The sequence below is a fragment of the Panthera pardus genome, unplaced genomic scaffold (assembly GCF_024362965.1).
Source record: "Panthera pardus isolate Hobbes unplaced genomic scaffold, ASM2436296v1 HiC_scaffold_5, whole genome shotgun sequence".
NCBI lineage: Eukaryota > Metazoa > Chordata > Mammalia > Carnivora > Felidae > Panthera > Panthera pardus.
Window position 1 is genome coordinate 18,339,561 of NW_026526980.1, and position 21,976 is coordinate 18,361,536.

The window sequence follows — 21,976 nt, forward strand, 5'->3', positions numbered from 1 at the left end:
AATTACGATCCCTGCCTCATCGCAGACAGGTTAACCGTGGACCCACACTGGTCCCAAGACCATACTTCACATGGGTCTACACTAACTCTCCCTTTTCCCTGCCTGGGGAACCACCACCCAACCCCCACCAAGGTCCAACCATCACTACATCCTATTCGGCACACCCACTGCTTTTCATACCGTTAGAACTTATCACATGGGGCACCTGGGTGGCTCGGCAAGCCTGACTTCGGCTCAGGTCATGGTCTTGCGGTTCGTGGGTTCAAGCCTCTCGTTGGGCTCTGTGCTGACAGCTCAGAGCCTGGAGCCTGCTTCCGATTCTGTGTCTCCCTCTCTCTGCCCCTCCCGCTCGTGCTCTCTCTCGCTCTCAAAAATAAACAAACGTTAAAAAAAAAGCAACTTCTCACGTTATTAGAACTTTCTGTCGAATGTCAAAGAGCAGCAAGCTCTGAAGTCAGCGACATGCACAAGTCACCTCTGCATCCTGAGCCTCGTGCCTATCATGTGGCGGAAGGCGCAGAAATACAATTAGCAAATGAACATGTCCGACCCACCTCTGTGGCGACATGCAGACAACAGGAACCGTAACAACTCAAAACAGAACTTTAATAAGTCAGAGTGTGGTTGAGGACTTCGGGGTTGAATGGGTGAGGCCACAGGAACAGAGGAAGTGATCAGTAGGCTGTCTGAGACTGCTGCTGGCGGTAGCCACCCCGGCGCATGTAGCCCTCGTTTTTGCGGTAGCCGTCCTTCTGGTCTGCAGGACGGGGGAGGAGGTGAATGACACTGAAGAGGCAGGAAAGGGGCCAGCACCCTGGGAGAGCAGAGAAACAGAACCACTTACCTCGGAAATAGCCACCGTAGGTCCCCTGCTTGTGGTCAAACACCCGCTCATTATTTTCCACCAGGCTGCCCAGCTTCTCAGCCAGCTGCAGAGCCAGGTTCTGTTGGGCGGTGGGCTCGGTGCGATGCATCACCACGGTCTGCGTCGGCTGGTCCAGGGAGGCCTGATGGGAGGGAGAGAGAGAACGGACGCGACACAGGTCTCTAAGCTGACTGGAGATCTCCACTGGAACTCCCCATGACTCCACCTGCCTGCCCATGTATCACCCTGGCCCTTACCATCAACTCCTCGTTAATGATCATCTTGCTGATGATGGAGTGCACGGTGGGCAGGTCCAGTTCAAACATGTCAGACAGGGTCTCCATGCTGTGGAGAAGCAAGGCAGGAAGCAGGGAGCAATTAGGAGCTTTGACTACGAAGCTGGGCCCCCTGTACGTCCTCGGGGCCCATCCTACCTGATGGAGTCATAGACACTGCTGTAGGTGAAGAGGTAGGTCCGCAGTGACTCTTCCTGGATCTTCCTGTGGGGAGAAGGGAGAAAGGGGGAACATCTCCACTGAAGGAGACCAACCAGTCTTGTCTTCCCCACCCACCATGGCCTTCCTTTCCGCTCACCTAACCAGCATGGTTCGGACTTTGTCAGCCTCAGGGAAAAGGTCCCACACTTTGCCATTCATCTTTTCATTGATGATGAAACTGTGGCAGGTCTTCCAGTCGCCCATCTTCATAGCTTTGGAGGCAGCCACCACATGTTCCCTCATTGACTCAGGGGGACCTGAAAGGTTGGGAATAAGGCAGGGCTTAGGGAAGCTTGGCAACATAGCTCCCACCTTGGGCACTATTCAAGGAGGAACACTGGACGAGAGAGCAAACAACCAGACTGGGACTCTCCCAGCTCCCCATTAAATAGCCATGTGATTGCAGAAATCACTTAACATCAGAATACGTTTATTTGGACTAAATCAGTTTATGACACGCATCGGGACTGGTGAGCGCCTTGAAAATGTTGGCAAATTGTTGCGCCTATCCTCATGTACATCTTCCCAGGGAAAGGTCCCCAGCTTTCATCAGGTTCTTAGGAGGTTTCTTGACCTAAAACAATTTCTAATATCTCAGCTGGAAAAACAGTTACCAAACTTCATTCCTTCTTATACTACCTTCATGATTTTGAACAGATCTGTATATCACGCTGTTCAGCTAATTTTTCCTTAAAGACAAGCCAGGAAGAGAAAACGTGGCTAACAAGAGTCACAGGAATTCCGAGTTGACAGGCAAGTGCAAAAACTCTTAAGACTGGAAATGGATGGTAGGTATAAAGAAACACGAACATGGCAGAACCTGGAACAGACAGCAAGCTCAAAGGTATAACAGATCAGCCCCAAAGAGAAATGTATAAGGCTAAGAGAACACACTTCTGGTCAGCTTCTACTCTGTGACTTTTAAAAGAGGCAAAGTTAGGGGCGCCTGGGTGGCTCAGTCGGTTAAGCGTCCGACTTCAGCTCAGGTCACGATCTCACGGTCCGTGAGTTCGACCCCCGCATCGGGCTCTGGGCTAATGGCCCAGAGCCTGGAGCCTGCTTCCGATTCTGTGTCTCCCTCTCTCTCTGCTCCTCCCCCGTTCATGCTCTGTCTCTCTCTGTCTCAAAGATAAATAAACGTTAAAAAAAAAAAAAAAATTTAAAAGAGGCAAAGTTAGAGGTTCAAAGGAGTATTTCTCTACATAAAACGAACAGTAGTGCAGAACAGAGACAGAAACTGCCTTTTGGTTTTAGACAGTAATAGAGAGGCAGGGACTGTAGTGAACCAGAGAGCCGTAAGTGATGCTGGAAACAGACTTTCACTATAAATTTTCCAATTAAAAGAAAACAAAGTTTCACTACACAAGGCAGACAAAATTTGTAAAAGGGGCACCAGCAGTTAACACAACCAGTAGAGGACAGAACTGAGGGGATGTGGCTGTGGACAGTAAGCTTGGTCCCTCACCAAGTCCTTCAGGCACCAACCCCACCAGAAGGGCACCATTCCTTTCCCAGTGAAATCACATCCCATTCAACCCCTGGACTGATCGATCAGACCTTCAAGTGATCAAAGGAGCCAATGTTAGATTTTCAAATGCCAAAGGTCTAGTTGGGTTGGTAGAAAACAACGTGCACAAAAGGAAAAATGAGAAAAAAAGAAAGATTAGAGAGACACATATCAGCTGTGTTAACCTCGGGTTAACTTGGTTAACCAACCAAGACTTGGGTTAAGTCACTTAACCCCCATGCCTCAGGAAACAAGAAGTTAATAATGGTACCCATATCACACGGTTATTACTAACGACAATTAAATGTATTATTTATAAAACAGTATCGTTATTTGGAAAACACTTAAAACAGTGCCAGCCAGAAAAAAGGTACTATGTAAGTTTGTGTTCAATAAAAACTATCATTGGAGTCAGGTCATGAAGAGTTTAACTTAGTTAAGGAGGCTGGACTTTATTCCATAGACAATGAAGAACTCTGGAAGGTACTGGGGGTGTATAACATCATAAATTTGGTAGGTAGATAATGCTGAGGGGGTGCTTCGGTGGCTCAGATGGTTAAGAGACCAACTCTTGACCTCAGCTCAGGTCTTGATCTGAGGGTCATGAACTCAAGCCCCACACTGGCTCCACGCTGGGCGTGGAGCCTACTTTAAAAAAAAAAAAAAAAAAAAAAAAGATAATGCTGGGAAACATCGACTGAAGAGAAGAATGACAGGAAGTAAGGAGCTTAATCTGTAAGCTAAGACACCATATCCCAGAGCAAGAGACTGCAGAGACTATTGAGTAAAAGGAACACTTCTAGGTTACACGTGGAGAGATCATCCCATCAGACAGAATCATCTCGGGTGAAAGTTATTCCCTTCAGCTTCTCGTAATCCTCCGAATAAAGGGGAAGCGAGGGCCCGATGAGGGGAGTCTGCGGCACCGCAGAGCCCCACACTCACCCAGCAAGGGCTGCCGCTCGCCCACGCGCAGCTGGTGATGGAACTGCTTGCTGATCATGCGCCGGCGAGCATCACTCTCGTGGGCAGCCATGTAAGGGATCTCCAGGAGCATGGCGGACACCAGATACACGCACTCCAGCAGCTCCAGGTTGATGTGCAGGTGGAAGGGCACCTGCCGGCGCCGCTCCACCTTCTCCTGCTCCTGGTTGCGCTCCTGCAGGCTGCGCAGCAGCAGACCCTGGCCCAGAAGCTCCTTGGCCCGGCCGCTCGACTGAATGTCCAGCAGGGCGTTGTGAGCGTCCTTGGTCAGGCCTTGGCGGAAAGCACATATGCCCAGCTGCACCATGGTGCGGTTGTACAGGATCTGGGGACAAAGGGCAATGCACTCAGAAGTGACGACCATGAGGCAAGCTGTTCATCTGCTCCAGAAATCTACACCGAGCACCCACTGGTGCCGGGCACCGGGCTGTGGGCCGGGACAGGGAGCAAAACACGCGAGTCGCTATCCTTCCGCGGAGCTTACGTTCTAGGGATAAGGGTATGGAGGACAAAATAACCACAGCATGCAGACAGTGACTCATGCCAAGGAGAAAAATTAAACAGAAGAGAGAGTTAAGAAGGGAGTCTGGGTGGTGGCAGTGGTGGTGGTAGGAACTCACAATTTTTCCATAGGATAACCAGGGAAGGCCTCATTTTGAAGGTAAAGTTTAAATAGAAACCTGATAGAAAAAGTCATGCAGATATGTGGGAGAAGAGTATTCTAGAAAAAAAGGAAAAGTCAATGCAAAGGCTTTATGGAAGAACTGTGCCAGGTGCACTCAAGGAACAAGGAGTGTGATTCAGCCCGAGCCAGTAAAGATGTGAGCATAAATTGGGAGAGGCAAGCACACGGCCCTGGAAGCCACGTTAAGGATGTTGAGATGGGAAACCATGGGAAGGTTCTGAGAAAACAGGTGGTATAATCTGACTTAACGAGGTTAACCCTGGCTGGGGAAGCTGGGGAAGCTGGGGAAGCTGGGGAGGGGAGGGGAGGGGGAAAGGGAGGGGAGGGGGAAGGGGAGGGGAGGGGAGGGGAGGGGAGGGGAGGGAAGGGAAGGGAAGGGAAGGGAAGGGAAGGGAAGGGAAGGGAAGGGAAGGGAAGGGAAGGGAAGGGAAGTAAGAGCAGAAACAGACACCAGGAAGATGACAGTGGCTCAGGCCAGAGGGGAGCGATGGAAGTAATGAGTGGTCAGGTATGGACTCTGAACAGGGACGGCTGAGGAATGAGATGTGGCACATGAGAGAAAAATAAGAACTAACGACTCCGAGGCTTCTGGCCTAGGCAACTGAAAGTATGGACTTGCCACTAATTAAGACGGGAAGATTTCAGGTGGTGCAGATTTCTGGGGGTGGGGGCAGATAAACTCTTCATTATAACAACAGAAGTATACAGGTCAGTATCAGTCATGAACACAGATGCAAAGAGCCTGAAAAAATATTAGCAAACAAAATGCAGCAATAGATGAATGACATAATATATCATGATCAACGGGGATGTATCTCTGGAATGAAAAGCTGATACAAAAATCTAAAACCATGGTTACTCACCCTATGAACACAATAAAGGAGAAATCATTGCATCATTTCAGCAGATGCAGAAAAAGCTCTGGACAAAATTCAACATCTATTTAGGACAAAAATTCTTGGTCAGCTAGAATCAGAAAAGAACTTCCTCAATCTGAGAAAATGTACCTACAAAAATGCTACCGCTAACATCACACTCAGTGGTAAAATGCCGACTGCTCCCCTAAGGCTGGGGGGCAAGACAAGGTGCTTGCTCTCAGTACTTCTACTCAGCACTAAGTACTGGAAATTTGAGTTACCACAACATGGCAAGAAATAAAAAAGGAAAGTCCTAAAGACTGACATAGTAATAAAACTATCTACGTGTACGTGACGTGAGTGCTTTAGCAGAAAATCTTAAGGATTATCTATTGAATGCTAAACCAAATAAGTGAATTTAGCCCAACAGATGTATTCAAGGCCAAAATACAAAAATGAATCGTTTTTTTTATACACAAGTAGTTAATTAGCAATTAGAAACTGAGATAAAAAACAAGTCCATTTACACAGCATTGAAACTCGTAACATTCAGGAATAATTTCTTAGAAGATGTGTAATGCATCTACAGTGAAATCCACAGAACACTGCAGAAACAAATAAAACAAAAAGATAAAGTGTTTAGATCCAAAGGTTCAATGTTGTTAAGATGTCAGTCCTCTCAAAATTCATTTACAGATTCCATAAAATTCCAACAGGCATTTTTGTGGAAATTGACAAGAGAATTTGAAGATTTATGTGGAAATGCAAAGGTCACAGAATACTCAAAGCATCTTAAAAAAGAACAAAGTGGGAAGACTCCTACTACCTGACTTGGGAGACTTACTCTATGGGCAGAGGAATCAAGACAGTGTGGGACTGGCCTAAGGACAGAGATGAATGAAGGAAACAAAACAAAAATATACTAACTTCATACCATATATCAAAATCGTAGATCTAAACGTGAAAGCTAAGACTTTTAAGAACTTAAAAAAAAACAAGTATCTTCATGAACTGCAAAGATTTCATTAGATAGGATCCCGAAAGTAATAAGCACTAAAAAAACCCTGATAAATTAGACTACACCACAAGACATGGTGTTAAAAATGAACAGGCAGACCACAGACAGGAACAAAATATTTGGAAAACATTTATATGACAAAGGATTGGTATCCAATAATAAAAAAATGGAACAATCCAATCTTCAAAATGGAGGACAGGGAAGAGGTGACCAGACATTTCACGAAAGAAGAGACATAAAGAGGGGCACCAGGGTGGCTCAGTCGGTTAAGCGTCCGACTTTGGCTCAGGTCATGATCTCATGGTTTGAATTGACTCCTGCTTCGGGTTCTGTGCTGTCAGAGCAGAGCCTACTTTGGATCCTCTGTCTCCCTCTCTCTCTGTCCCCAACCCCTTCTTGCATGCGCGCGTGCACACTCTCTCTCAAACATAAACAAAAGTTTAAAAAAAAAAAAAAGACAAAGAATCAATAAACGTGAAAAAGTACTCAACTTCAGGTTATGAGGGAGATACAAATCAGTGCCATAATGAGATACTACCACATAACGACCAACGTGGCTTATATTAAGACTGAAAATGCCAAATATCGACAAGAACTATAATATCCACACATTATGGCAGGAGTGTAAAGTGGCGTCGGCACTTTTAGGTTTCTTATGACTGGACGCAGACCTAAACTAGCACACAGCAGTTCTACTCTCAACCATTTACCCAGGAGAAAACATACAACCACACAAAGGCTTATAAATGCTCATGACAGCTTCTTCATAACAGCCCCATGCTGGAAACAGACGAGGCATCTACCAAGAAGAAGACACATCAAGAACTTGTGATAAATTCATACACTGGAATAAAAGAGAACAAATGGAAGCGCTGTTTAAAAACCGCCACCGCTCGGGTTCACCATGGATTCACCACGTCAATACTGCTTCACTGTTTCAAATACACGCTTACAGATCTGCACCTAGATGACACTGCACTCCTATGTGAAAATGTCCCCCACTGCTGCCACACGCGTAGAGGTCCTAACACATCACCCTGCATCCGGGTCCCGTCTTTCCTTAGTTTAACAACTTGCTACCGTTCTCCTCCTATTAAAACAAGAGCTCTCCTAATGCTCTGAACTAGACACGCAGTAGGGATGAAAAATGTTAGCTGAACCCAAAGCTCCATCCCAGAGGACTCCAGTGGTGTCAGAACAGGAAATAATATGCTAACGTGCAGGGGGATCAGAGAATGCTGGCATCTGGGAAGGACCAAGCGCCCGCTCACGTCTGCACCGGCCAGAGAGGTGACTAACCTGGCCGAGCCATTCTGCCTCCAGACGGGCCTGGCCTGGTCTTCCCTTTGCCACCGGGGCCAGAGCGCCTCTTTCCCATCCTACCTGTACTGGCGGGTCCGCATGCTGAATGTTGTCCTGTAGGTGGCTCATGAGCATGAGGTCGCGGGCCTGGTACCAGCGGGAGTGCAGGGCGTGGTGGTAGATGTGGCAGAGGATGGCGCACGTGCGGATACGGTCTGTGCGGTCCTTGGCATAGATGTACTTGCACAGCCTCTCCATCAGCACAGCGGAGTCCTCGCCCTCGTTTTCTGCCTGGTCTTGCTCAGACTGGGGGGAGGGGGGGGATGTCGTTGAAAGGAAAGTACCGTAGAGACAATGGCTCAGGCCTCCGCGATCAAAGGTGAGACGCCGTCCAGCCTCCGTCTAGTCCCTCCAAGTCTCCCTCCCTGCTCCACCCCAGAGAATTCCCAGGGAACAGATCTGCCACGAAGTCCTGACAGGCACTTCCCTCCCGCTGTGACTTGGCTGCTAAGACTCACCTTCGAGGAGCCCTCAGGGGGGGTAAGCTGCCGCTGATGGGCCTTGTAGTCAAACTTGTAGTAGGTGTGGAGGATGCGCCTCAGATAGATGCGACAGATCTCCTCAGTGGTGCCCTTCTCCTCCAGGTAGCGCTGCACGCGCTCAATGATGGCACACACCTGCGCCTCATCCTTCAGGTGCTCCACGTACTCTGGAAAGGAGGGCGTCCCTCATCTCAGCCGGGCACCCGCCTCTCCTCATCGTGCGTCCCCGACCAACCCAGTTAGCTCCATGTGGTTTCTGCGCCCATCAGCAAAGTCTCCTCACGGTGCCCTGAAAACACCATCCCCTCCCTGGACACACCGAAGTCGCTTTCCATTCCCGTCGGGTGTGCTCTTCCGACGAACCTCTCCCCATGCCAACGGCCCCTGCTTTCTGTCGCCTTCTCCAGCCATGATCTAGAACTGTCTCATTTATTTACTTACTGAAATGGCTTTCTCCTTTCTCCAGCACCAAATCGTAAGCTCCATGAGCCTGAAAGGCCTCTGGCTGACTTGTTCATCACTACACGCCTGACCCAGGGGACAGGTGGGCACACTCCAATTTCACGGAGTAAGTGTCCTGTATTTCCCCCAACCCAAATGCCTCTGGATCCAAGCTAAGCAAAGTGGACTGAGGCCAGACCTCAAGGATTTTCAAAGTGTAGTCCCCAGACAGCAGCATCACCTGGGAACATGTAAGAAATGCAAAATTTGGAGCCCCTTCCCCAGATCTACTGAATCAGAAGTGATGGGGGTGGGGCCTAGCATCTTCCCAGGTCGTGTGTGTGAATGCTGGGCTAAGTAAGGGCTGGCTCCCCAGACACTCTAATATAATGCTTTGTTTCATTCCCTGCACCTTTCCTCTAACTGATGCCCACACTTGCCCAGGCTCACCTTGGGAGTGAGGATCAGTATTTTGCATTATTTTGGTAAATTCTTCATCCATTCGTTCCACCAGGGTTAGGATACAGCCACGGACACGCAGTGGCTGAAAAGGAAGGTAGGGGAGGAGCAAATAAATTAGCCCAGATCTCAGTGCCAGACTTCAACCCTCCTGTCTCCACTGAGCCTTCCCAAGGAAAAAACATACACCTCCAATTAGCCTCCAATTTCTCTCTTTACCTGGTCAACATTGTGCAGGTTCTCACTCTCTTCCAGAATGTTCTCTCCAACAAAGATGTTGGGGTTTGCAAACAGGATGTCCATGAGCTCATTGATGCAGTCTAGGCACTTCTGCCACATCTCAGGCTGCAAGAGATCAGATGGCAGTCAGAGGTGTGAAGGTGGAAGAAACGGAGGCCTCCCAAGAACTCCTTCACCAGGAATCCACAGGGCCTTCAACTACCAAGACTGCTTCCACAGCCCTCGAGTTTTAAGACACTAGGCACCCCACACCCCCAACCCACCAGCCCAGTTCTGGGATGGTTCTTCATTGCCCTCACCTTCATGTACGTGGCCAGGTTTGGGTTGTAGTCATAAAGAGAGGCGATGATATTGAACTTGATCTTGACTATGACACCCTCTCCCAGGTTGTTTTCAGATGCAATCTGAACGAGCAGCTGTAGCAGCTCAATCTGGGCTGCACTGGAGGGGAGCACAGGTGGGTGAGGCATCGGAGACAAATCAAAACCCTCCTCCTGTCACGCAATGTGCCCTCTGCCAACAAGCAAGGCAGTGTCATTCCCACTAACCCCCTAGCCTCACCACCCGCGTCCTTGCTTCTCCTTTATAAATTCCAAACAGAAGCAGCAATAACACTAACAATCTGCCATCCTCTTTAGGCACCAAATAACTAAAGAGAGCATCATTTCTGTTTTACAGATGAGCAAACAATCCCAAAAGGTTAAGTGATTGGTTTAAGATCAAAGAGAGAGTCAATAGCAGAAAATGGACCGGTAAGTTCCACGTATACCATTCCTTCAACTATAGCCACATATAGATCTTCCCAAAACAGCACTATTTCCCCACTAATCTCTACCTGTGTCTTAAAGAAAAAGAGCATTCCCAGTCCAGGCCCGTGAATCTTACCGATCAGTTCCCTTCTTGCCTCGTGCCTGTAGGATCTCATTCAGCTTCTTGATGACAACAGCATGGGTGATCTCAGTTCCCTTGGCAAACATTTTTGGTTTCTCCTAGGCAACACATGTCCCATCATTCTTGCCCTAACTTTTCTCCCAAGCCCTGAGTGGGGCAGGGAGACAGCTGTATGCTCTACCAAACCATTTCCCAATTCATCTTGCTACTACTGTCCTCACCTTAACAAGGGGCACACCCCCCCGGACCCTTTCCCACTCTCCGCCGTCATTGTCCTCCTCCTCCTCATCCAGGCGCTTAGATTTCCTATCGTGCTTCTTCTTGGCTTTGTCCTCTCGTTTCTTCTCGGCCGCCTTCTTGTCCTCCTCGGTGGTAGGGGCCCTGCCAGGAGACATGGGAGAAGGTGAAAGACCAGTCCCAGTCCACCTCTGAGGCTGCTTCTTCCCATGAACTTCCCCTTTCCCTCCATCCAGCCCTGGGTTCAAGTTACAATCTGTGAGAATGAGCTTGAGTCAACCATAACCATAACCATAACCATAACCATAACCATAACCATAACCAAAGCAAGGACTATCAAGCTTGTGAACTTGACAGGCTACTTACCAAGGTCTGTCACCATATCACACCCACTAAGAAACTCTTATGGCGGAAACAGTGTGGCCTGGTCTAATGAGGTAGAGGGGCCCACCCAGCCGCGGGAGACACAAAAGCAGCCTGCCATGTTGTCCCATAGCTAACCTCTCAGGTTTTCCAGAAAAACCTATATTGATAAGCTATGTAGCTTTTAATACTAGTTGCTCTATCCAGACTGATCTTTTCACCAGCCAACAACTAATCAGTTTGAACTTAGTGTAAAAAAACTGCTGTTCCTAGACTGTCTGCTCCCTGCTTATGACAATTAACCTAAGTTCTGAATTTAAAAAACAATAGCGTAAGACAACAAAATTCTCCCACAAAAGTGAAAAAGATCAGTGGCTACCCCAAAGTGGTCTTAAGCCACTTGGTGTCTGAAACCATCTCCAGGCTTTAATACTTATCTAATGAAATACAAACCCCAAATCAGAGAGAAGTTATCACAAACTTTACATAGATACTAACAAAAAAATCTTTCCAGTTTCAAAAGACAAATTATCAACAGAGAGGGCACACAAGCAGGGGAGAGGAGCAGAAGGAGAGAGAGAATCTTAAGCAGGCTCCACGCCAATACGGGGCTTGATCCTACAACCCTAGGATCGTGACCTGCGCTGAAATTAACAGTCGGATTTTCAACCAACTGAGCCATCCAGGCACCCCATCAACTGCCATTTAGACATCTAAAAATAAATTTTGGGGCACCTGGGTGGCTTAGTCGATTGAGTGTCCAACTTCGGCTCAGATCATGATCTCGAGGTTCGTGAGTTTCATCTCTGTATCAGGCTTGCTGGTGTCAGTGCAGAGCCTGCTTGGGATCCTCTGTCCCCCTCTCTCTGCCTCTCCCCCACTTTCCCTCTCTCAAAAATAAACATTAAAAAAATTAATAAAAAATAAAAATAAATTTCATTTGAATTGTTTAAAAGGTCTGAATATATTTTAGAAATAGTTTATACACTTGCCAGCTGGATTAAACTTTTCCCCTTGCCAAAGGACATATGCCAGAACTCTTAACAACAGCTTGTTCGTTTTCTCTCCATACTACTGCCATACTAATGATAAAAACTCACTTTATAGGTAAAATACTTTGCAAACATACAAAGTATGCTCATTAAACTGAAATCTCTTGGTCATATCAACTCTAAAGCTCTGAGAAGATCAAAAAACCTAATGCTATTTAAAAACCAATGCAGCTTAAACTTCAAAAGACCTTCATCTTTCTCACCCTAAAGTTTTACTCCTAACCCTGAGGGGGTTGGGATTTATACTTCAAAAACACAACTCTTACCCTATGAAAAAAAAAATTTCTTTTTTAAGATTTTATTTTTAAGTAATCTCTATACCCAACATGGGGCTCAAACTCACAACCCTGAGGTCAACAGTGGCACACTCCAATTGAGCCAACCAGGCACCCCTTCTCACCCTACGAAATTCTAACTGAAGGACTAAAACTTGGCTTGACCTCTCTACTATGACAGATAACACTCTGGTATATTCACATGTTGTTAGAAATTACCAGAAAACTAATGCTTACGCTCTCAGTTATACATCCAACAGAGACAAGCTACTGTTGCAAAAGAGCATCACCAAATACACTTCTACTTAAACACACGGCCAAGAGACTAAAGATGTGTTTGTTTGTTTTAATGTTTATTATTTTTGAGAGAGAGAGACAGGATCTGAAGCAGACTCTGTCCTGAGAGCAGAAAGCCTGATGCGGGGCTTGAACTCACAAACCACGAGATCATGACCTGAGCCAAAGTTGGACACTTAACTGACTGAGCCACCCAGGTGCCCCAAGACTAAAGATATGTTAATCTTTTTTGCCTTTTTTCTCCGCTGCTAACCTTTTCGACAATTAAGTATTATCTAAATTTCAAAAAAATCTTGATAACTCACTGCTGGAAGGCCATCAAAGGGATAAGACTGCCAGTTAACCCTTGAGCTGGACACAGGCAATAGGAGGCTCCTTACCCTCTCCCCTGTCCTTGCAACGTACATTCTGCCCACCATTCCCACTTTGGGGGCCGTTTCCAGAATGCAACCTTGTGAGTGATGTGTTAAGACCATCTGGACTGTATATGTGACACTATCACGTTAAGACCTCTATCTATACTTTTATGATTCAGGTAGGCAGGTGCGGAGATAACACTAGTCTCGTAGCCTCCCAAGATAAGTCTTGTATTTGAGTCCCTTTGCTTATTAAACCTGCCACATACCAACCTGGAATCATCTGCTTCTTTCCTTGGTCTTTCCCTGTCCTCCATGTACAGAGACTGGTTTCAGATTTCACCCTCAGAACTCCCAAGGTTGTTGTGAACCAATACATCTAACATGGCAGGCAGTCAATAAATATTTGTGGAATGAATAGAAAAAAAAAGTGTAACTTGGCAATTTATCAGAAGGGATTTAAGACATTAGATTTCATTAGTCTGTACTTAAGAATTCCTACCCCAATTATAAATTCAGAAACATTACTGTATAATCTGTCATTTACCTCTAACGTGGCCCATACAGCAAATTAAATACACATTTAGCCCCAACCTCATATTAATTTCCTTAGCTAAGAACTGAATAACCCTAAATAAATACCATAATAAATAAAGTCAAGACTATAATAAAAACGTGCAATAACATCTTATTGTACTTGGACAAATACCCTGAAAAATAAATCAATTAAGAGAAAAGTGAGGGCATCTGGTTGGCTCAGTTGGTTAAGCACCCAACTTTGGCTCAGGTCATGATCTCACAGTTCGCGGGGTTGAGTCCCACATCAGGCTCTGTGCTGACAGCTCAGAGCCTGGAGCCTGCTTTGGATTCTGTGTCTCTGTCTGTGATTCTCTCTCTGCCCCTCCCCCACTCATGCTCTGTCTCTCTCTCAAAAATAATGAAAAAAAAGGAAAGAAAGAAAGAAAAGAAAAGAAAAGAAAAGAAAAGAAAAGAAAAGAAAGAAAGAAAAAGAAAGAAAGAAAGAAAGAAAAAAGCCACTTGTGGGGCACCTGGGTGATTCAGTCAGTTCAGTGTCCAACTCTTGATTTTAGCTCAGGTCATGATCCCAGGATTGAGCGATCGAGTCCCGTATCCGGCCCCATGCTAAGCATGGAGCCTGCTTGGGATTCATTCTTTCTCTCTCTCTCTCCACCCCCTCCCCGTCTCACGTGCTCTCAGAAAATAAATAATAGAAAAAGAAAAGAAGCCACATGAGGAAAAAAGAAAAAAAAAGAAAAAAGCTATTTGATTTTAAAAGTTCACTATACTGGGGGACACCTGGATGGCTCAGTTGGTTAAGCATCTGACTCTTGGTATCAGCTCAGGTCATGACCTTGTGATCGTAAGATCAAGCCCCGCATGGGGCTCCACACTAAGTGTGGAGTCTGCTTGGGATTCTCTCTCTCCACCTACCCCACTCACACATGAAAGAGTGCACATGCTCTCTTAAAATAAATATTAAAAAGAAAAAGTTCACTAAACTGGGGTGCCTGGGTAGCTCAGTCCATTAAGCGTCATTTTGGCTCAGGTCATGATCTCATGATTCATGGGTTTGAGCCCCACGTCAGGCTTGGTGCTGAAAGTGCAGAGTCTGCTTGAATTCTCTCTCTCTCCGTGCCCCCGCCCCCCCCCCCCCCCCCCCCCCGCTCTCTCAAACTTAAAAAAAAAAATTCAGAGCTGCTTCTTTATAAAACACAGACTCTTGTGTTTCTTATAATATCTTTGATTGTCCTCATATTTTCTGCCCAAAGCCACTACCTAATATCCAGGTGCCTTAATGTTGCTAGACATTAAGAGACGACATCTCATGAAAAAGAGACAAACTCTTGAGATTAAATCCATTCCTTTATATGCTTGTTTTAATCAGAGAAACAAAAGCTGACGGGCAACTGGGTGGCTCAGTCGGTTAAGCGTCCAACTCCTGATTTCGGCTCAGGTGAGGATCTCTCAGTTGTGACACAGAGCCCCGAGTGAGCTGGAGCACTGAGCATGAAGCCTGCTCTCCCTTTCTCTCTGTCCCTCCCCCTCTCTCACGCACTCATGCTCTTTCTCTCAAAATAAATAAACTTAAGACACTGAAAAAAAAAAAAAGCTGAGAAATTCTGAGGAAAAGGGTATATAGACTGGCTTACTATGGAGATGGTGAAAAAGGATCCTGCAAACATTAGGGAAAAACTATCATGCTTCTAGAAAACCCATTAACAACTAACACTAATGCTGGTTGGCTTAGTTAATGAGAAAATACATGCAATCAGAATTTACTGTTCCATATCATCTGTGGTTTTTGTCTTTCTCCTTGTTCCTTTTTATTATTTAAATCTTTTTCTTTTTCTTGGTTGGAAGTCAATCTTAAAATCTGGTCTTGTGTGGGGTGCCTGGGTGGCCCAGCTGGTTGAGCGTCCGACTTTGGCTTAGGTCACGATCTCAGTTTGTGGGTTTGAGCCCTGCGTCGGGCTCTGTGCTGACAGCTCAGAGCCTGGAGCCTGCTTTGGATTCTGTGTCTCCCTCTCACTCTGCCCCTCCTATGCTCGTGCTCTCTCTCTCTCAAAAATAAAAATAAACATTAAAAAAGGAAAAAAAACTTTTTTAATTGGTCTTGTGATACAAGTAAAACAGTGTCTCTGAATTATTCTTTGACATTATGAAGTCAAACTCAATGTCAAAGACCTCTGAGGATTCTATGGTTAACCCGACCTCTGTCAACTGGAATTTTAACTAAATCTAATTTTAGGTGTTTTTTGGGCTAGGTATACAAAATAAAATTTCATGTTTAAAAAAATATGTATCGGGGCGCCTGGGTGGCTCAGTCGGTTAAGCGGCCGACTTCGGCTCAGGTCATGATCTCGTGGTCCGTGAGTTCGAGCCCCGCATCGGGCTCTGTGCTGACAGCTCAGAGCCTGGAGCGTGTTTCAGATTCTGTGTCTCCCTCTCTCTGACCCTCCCCCGTTCATGCTTTGTCTCTCTCTGTCTCAAAAATAAATAAACGTTAAAAAAAAAAATTAAAAAAATATGTATCAAGGGTAATTTCCAAAAGGATAGGATGTAACTCCCAAGCCAGTAGAGAAACAAACTGAGAAAAAAAAAGACAATCTAGAAATGGGTTAAAAAGTAGGAAAAAAGTGAAAAGTAAAAGAATGAATTTAATCTCAAAATAATTATTCTGAGTGAAAGAAGCCAAATCCCTCCCAATCAAGTAACATACTGTGATTCCATTTATGTAAAAGTCTAGAAAACGCAAACTTTTCTAGGGATAGAAAGCAAATCAGTGGTTGCCAGGGAAAGGGAGGGGGGCTGGTTGCCAGAAAGATGACGGCATGATTGGGGGTTTTGGAATGTTCAGCCCCACCACGACCACTAAGATGGGAAGAAGGACTGGAGAGACTGACATCAATGACTTAATCCATCATGCTAAGGTAATGAAACCTCCACCAAAATCCCTAAATGATGAAGTCTAGAAAGCTCCCTGGTTGGTGAATGTATCAAGGTATCAGGAACGAGGGGCACCCAGAGGGAACGGGGGCTCTGTGCCTGCTCTCCCATACTCTGCCCTACGCATGTCTTCCAACCGGCTGTTCCTGAGTTGTCCCCTCTAAAATAAATGGGCAATAGCAGGTAAAGTGCTTTCCCAAGTTCTTTGGGCTGTTCTAGCAAATTCTCAACTGAGGAGGGGGTTGTGGAAACTCCGAATTTACAGCTGGTTGGTCAGAAGTCCAGGAGCCAAACTTGGACTTGCCACTGGTGTCCGAGATGGGGGCAGTCTTGTGGGGTCTGCAGTTAACTCCGGGTAGTTTCAGAACCGAACTGCATATTGAACACCACGCTGGTGTCCGGACAGTTGGAGAAAGTGGAAGGTGTGAAGAAAAAAAAACCCCACACGTATGGTGTCAGAAGTGTTGTGCGTAAACGCGTATCAGATACGCATGCTCACTGGACTTGACCGGTCAAGGGGAGCACAGAATAAAAAATGCTTCCCAGACTAGCCTGTGCCTGGTCCTCTCTAGTGTCAGGGAACTCACTACCTCCTAAAGCAACACAACCCTAACTTCTGAAAGCAGAGCAAATCCCAAGAACAGCAACAGTTCCTATAGGAAAGCAACACTGTTACCAGTGAGCTCCACACTGGACCCCTGCCAGGTGCACAGGGGCAGCTCTTCACCTTGACCTCAGAGGAAGAAACAGAGCCTATGGAGGTTCAGTGACGTAGCAAAGTTGACAGCTACCATAGGACTAAGGGCTGGAACCAGAATCCAAACCAGACTCCTTCCCCATTCCAAGACGGTCCCGGCCAAGTTCAGGAAGACCTGCTATGGTCTCTATTTTACACGCTACGACGTTCTCAGGGAGAGGGGTCAGAGTGGCAGTGCCGTGTGCTGGCCCCGGGCTCAGCCACTTCCCTATGTCATCGTTCTTAGCTACCCTTGGAGGCAGGGTCAAGTAACCCTCATTTTAGATGACAGAACCTGGAAAGGTTAAGGAGCTTGTCCAGTATCGCACGCATGGCTGGTTGGGGCCAGAAAGAGATTCACATTCAGTCCACACGCGGGGAGTCATGTCCCGGTTAAAACATTTGCCTCCGGGGCTTCCAAATCCCATCCTCAATCTTATGAGACACATTAGCTTTGTGCCCTTAGCCACCCAACATACTCGACCCTGAGGTCCCCCCGCTGGCCTGAACAACCCGCAAGGATTCCGTGGAAAAAGCAACAGCCTTCAAGACGACGCCAGGCTTTCCCACCCTCCCCACTGTCGCCTGAAGCACCACTACTTTTCTTACTTCTTAAGGAATCTTGAGGCCAGCACGGTCTGTTTTCCTTCTTCCTCTTCTGAGTCTGAATCAGAAGATGTGGAACCCGTGTCCCAATCTTCATCATCCTCTGAATCTTCCGAGTCCTCATCTTCATCCTTACAGAAACAAGAGAATCGGCAGGAAGAAGATGAGGAGGCCGACTGGCCAACCCGCTCTGCCAGCTAACACACGTTCCAGACTCTCTCAGGAGCAGAACACGAGTGGTCATTTGTGAATCGGCATATTAGGAGCTGGACTGGACCGCCAAGGCCCAGAGCGAAGGGCTGGCTTGCTCCAGGGACACACAGCTCCCCAGGGGCAGAGCTGGGCCCCGAATCTATTCTGTTCTCTCTGTCCCAGGTCGCTCAGCGCTCTAATCCAAGGGGAAGCCTGTTCCCAAACCGGACTCTACTAACCCCACCCCTCCCAGTCCTAGGGTTCTGGGAGTCTTCTCCCCAAAAACCCAAGAACGGTCCACAGGAGGCAAATCACCCTTCGTAGTCTCACCCTGGCTCTTACCTCCATTTTTTTGAGGAACTTGCGACTGTCTCCAGAAGGGGCTTCTGGTTTCTTCTTCAGGAAAGCTGCAGCGCTGACTCCATCCTCATCCTCATCCTCATCCGAAGAGGCTGGTGGCAGAGGTGCGAGGAGAGAGCCAGATGGTCAAGAGCAAAGCTGAAGGCAGCGAAGAAGCCAGGCCGAGGGAAGCCCCAGCTCTGGGCCTCTAACTGCCTGCAGTAAGGGGGTCCCCTCTCACCTTCTGAATCCTCCTCATTCTTCTCAGCATCTTCATCTGCAGACTGTTCAGGGTTCTTGACAAAGGGAAACGAGAGAATAATTCACGAGGCCTGCCAAGCACCACCCTGGCCTACCCCCTCACCCCAGACAGTCGTGACCTGATTCCTCCTCTAGTCACATCTTCCGTTTGCAAACGCTTTTGTCTCACTCGTGGAGTCACCGTCCCCACAGGGCAGAAGGTCTGCCTCCAGCATCCCTACCTGCTTATAATTTGTAATATGGGACTCAAAATCTCGGTTGTATTTTCGGATCTTCTGACGCAGGGTGCTCAGGGCCTTAGCATTGTTCTTGTTCATCTTCTTTTTCCCTTCCTTATCTTCCCACAGCTAAAGGAAAGAAGAGGGCAGAAAGGGGGAAGAGGGGGCTGTGACTAAGTGGTATCTTCTTAAACTCCAGGCTTCAGCACACCACTATGAGTTTTGCTATCTGTACACCGTCTGTACTACTTACCAACCATATTTGTTATTTTTTTAAAACAGATCCTTTGTGTATTACCACCAAAAGAAAAGAAGCCACAGATAAACAACATAAAAACAAATACGATTAAGATGCTTGGCCGAAAAAGGTCCCTCTCCTCGCTTCATGCCCCCGTTTCTTATGTTCTAGGAAGTACCGTACACACAGCAAACAACCAAGAGGCGACAGGATCCCTGGAAGTGGGTTAGGCGCAGGACCTAGGACCACGATCCCCTCTGGATCCACCCTTACCCACAGGAATCACACCTCATTAAGATAGTCCTCCAGGTCAGCCAGGATGCGGATATAGAACCGGGGGACACCTTCCTTGTCCACGATGCTCTTAGCCTTCCCATATGCTTTCCCCAGGAGCTCAAACTCTTCCAGGCACTTGGTAACATCCCGGATCTTCATGGCATTACGGATGGTTCGGATGAGGTTGGTCAGCTCCTCAAACCTAGATCGGGAGCCCAAAATCACACTGGACATGCCCACCGACACCAGAAAAGCCACCACTGCTGCAGAGACTCCCCGGCACCCGGCCTCCCCCTGGCCTCACCTTTTGTCCTTGGCACTTCGGACAACTCTCTTGGTATCTTCTTCATCCTCACTGAGCAACAACGGCCTGTTTGAAACAACAGAGATCACTAACTTCCCTTCCTGGCTCCAGTCTTTTCAAGTGATCTCTAGTGCCCTTCTCAGACGGGACAGAAAAAATGGAAATATTCAAGCCATCATACCACACTCATCCTTGAGTCTTCCTCTTCAAAACTTCATCATCTATAACCCCGTTATTGAAGCCTGCTTCAAGAATGCCCTTTTGTCACTGTTGCACCTACAAAAATGACCATCCCCATCCTCTCAAAAATAAAGGTGCTTATTCACAGCGTCAGAAAACTTATTACATGAAGACACAACTAACTAAGCGCACACACACACACACACACACACACACACACACACACACACACACAAAAGGTACCACAACTAGAATGAAAGGAAATGGCTTTAAGAAGCTGGTATTTGAATTAGATCACAGAAAGCAATGGTTCCCAGAATGTGAGAGGCCAATGGCAAGGTTAAAGTCCTAATGGCTTTAACATCTCCATTACTAGCGCTTTTCTTTAATAAGACCACAGACAGCATTCAGCTGGCAACACACTTCCATTCTTTTCCTTCCATTTTATTAATCTTTCCAATCATTTTCTATGTTAGAAGTCATATTGGTTTTCCGATTGTGGCAATAATATAAAATCGCATGCAGGTAGGTACACATGGGTACATATGTGTTTTCAAACCGCACAGGGATATAAAAATCGTGAAGGTGGGGCGCCTGGGTGGCTCAGTCGGTTGGGCGGCCGACTTCGGCTCAGGTCATGATCTCGCGGTCCGTGAGTTCGAGCCCCGCGTCGGGCTCTGGGCTGACAGCTCAGAGCCTGGAGCCTGTTTCAGATTCTGTGTCTCCCTCTCACTGACCCTCCCCTGTTCATGCTCTGTCTCTCGCTGTCTCAAAAATAAATAAAACGTTAAAAAAAATAAAAATCGTGAAGGTGACACGTGTGGGAAGGAAGTTGGAGAAACAACGTTCCACTGATGCAAAGAATTTTAATTCGCAGAAATAGGGAAAGGGTATTTAAGAGAACACCCCCCTCCCCGAAAAAAAAGGAAAATAATAGATGTTTAAATAGATGTTTGTGAACCAGCCCACAACGCCAGGTAGCTGGGCTTCAGAGCCACATCAAGCAGCTCTGAAATACCAAACGAGCATTCTGGATTTCTTTTTGCGAGCAGCGTTTTTTAGCGGTCAGAATAACCACGACTTTTGTTGGAGTCCCATGCCGAGCAGAGGAGAGGTGGCACAGAAGCTGTGGACATATAAGCCAGCTAGGAAGCTGATGCAACAGACCCAGCCAGTGGGAAACCTCTGGCTCTATCCTTTGTACCCGGCGGGTGGTACACAATTCACAGCACCCCGAAGCATGAAGGCTGTCCCGCCAACACTACTGCTCTGGTTCCTCGAACTCTCGAGAACTCGCTCTCGCTCTCGCCCCCACCTCCCCTCCCCACCTCTCCCACATACGCGGCCTGCCGAACGCCGCACGCCCCGACTGGTCACCCCCGCGCAGTCCCCCCACTCACTGTTTGCCGTAGTTGCCCCCGACGGGTTTGGTGACGAGCTCCTCCCCTGACAGGGAGGACTCGGACTCGCTGTCCGAACCGGTGGTGAAAAACCGCGACATGGCGACGGGCTGAGAGGCTGCGGCGGGCGCAGCGGGACCTGTGGGGAAAGCCGGAGTCACAGGCCACAAGAAAGGACTGGGGTCGTCACCTCTCGACCCCCACCTCTCACTGTCCCCGCAAGTACCCCGACCTGCGACCCCTCCTCAAAGAACAAGGCCCAAGAAAAACACACCGTCGAAACTCGGGAGTCACACTGCGTAGCCGGCACAGCGGAAACGGAAAGAGAGGGAAGGCGGGACGCTACGTCACTTCCGGGAGATGCTGCTGAACTACACCGGCGACTACAATTCCCAGTGGTCTTCGCGCCACTCAGGGGCGGAGACCGGCCTGACGTCACCTTGGCAGGCAAGGCGGTTCCTCAAGAGTCTCACAGCGTACTGCGCGATGTCGTCACGTTTTGTTACTCAGGTACATCCTCAGCCACCTCCTGCGGAATCAGAATTTCAGGGCCGGGAGTTTACTTTTTTAAAGTGCCCACGTAATACTGATGAGCTGCTAGGTTTTGGAGCTAGGCTTAGAGCAAACTTCGAATCAGACTTTGGATTCAAATCCTAGCTCCACCGTTTTGTGTGAATTTAGGCAAATTTCCTGATCTGTGTTTCATTCTCCCCAAACTGTAAAATGACAATGATAGCACCTACTTCATGGGGTTGCATGAAAGTTAAATGGCTTCGTATATGTGAAGCATTTAGGACAGTGCCTTGTACAAAATAAGCATGTAATAATTAGCTAGTATTCACTCATTATAACACAAATACATATTTATCAAGCATTTATCATGAGCCAGC

General features: G+C 47.3%; 1 protein-coding gene across 1 annotated transcript; it reads right to left on the reverse strand.

The window, feature by feature from the left end:
• Positions 1 to 589: 589 nt before the first annotated feature.
• Positions 590 to 21,453, reverse strand: LOC109256515 (eukaryotic translation initiation factor 3 subunit C). Its single transcript, XM_019431889.2, has 21 exons — positions 21,361 to 21,453; positions 21,087 to 21,225; positions 19,507 to 19,572; positions 19,215 to 19,404; positions 18,692 to 18,817; positions 18,451 to 18,505; positions 18,213 to 18,322; positions 17,682 to 17,809; positions 10,510 to 10,669; positions 10,283 to 10,386; positions 9,697 to 9,838; positions 9,377 to 9,502; positions 9,149 to 9,242; positions 8,234 to 8,424; positions 7,797 to 8,021; positions 3,815 to 4,178; positions 1,460 to 1,619; positions 1,300 to 1,365; positions 1,123 to 1,210; positions 845 to 1,007; positions 590 to 757 (listed from the first exon to the last, which is right to left on the reverse strand). Exons 2-21 carry the CDS (start codon positions 21,185 to 21,187, stop codon positions 675 to 677), a joined length of 2,742 nt encoding a protein of 913 aa, XP_019287434.1. The 5' UTR covers positions 21,188 to 21,225; positions 21,361 to 21,453; the 3' UTR covers positions 590 to 674.
• Between the last annotated feature and the right edge of the window lie 523 nt (positions 21,454 to 21,976).

Bases quoted from the DNA above. Each gene is read 5' to 3' on its own strand.
- LOC109256515 (XM_019431889.2), bottom strand. From the start codon at position 21,187: ATGTCGCGGTTTTTCACCACCGGTTCGGACAGCGAGTCCGAGTCCTCC. The intron at 19,573-21,086 runs GTGAGTGGGGGG...TGTTTCAAACAG, and splicing joins GGGGGCAACTACGGCAAACA to GCCGTTGTTGCTCAGTGAGG. The intron at 1,366-1,459 runs GTGAGCGGAAAG...TTCTCCCCACAG, and splicing joins GTCCGAACCATGCTGGTTAG to GAAGATCCAGGAAGAGTCAC.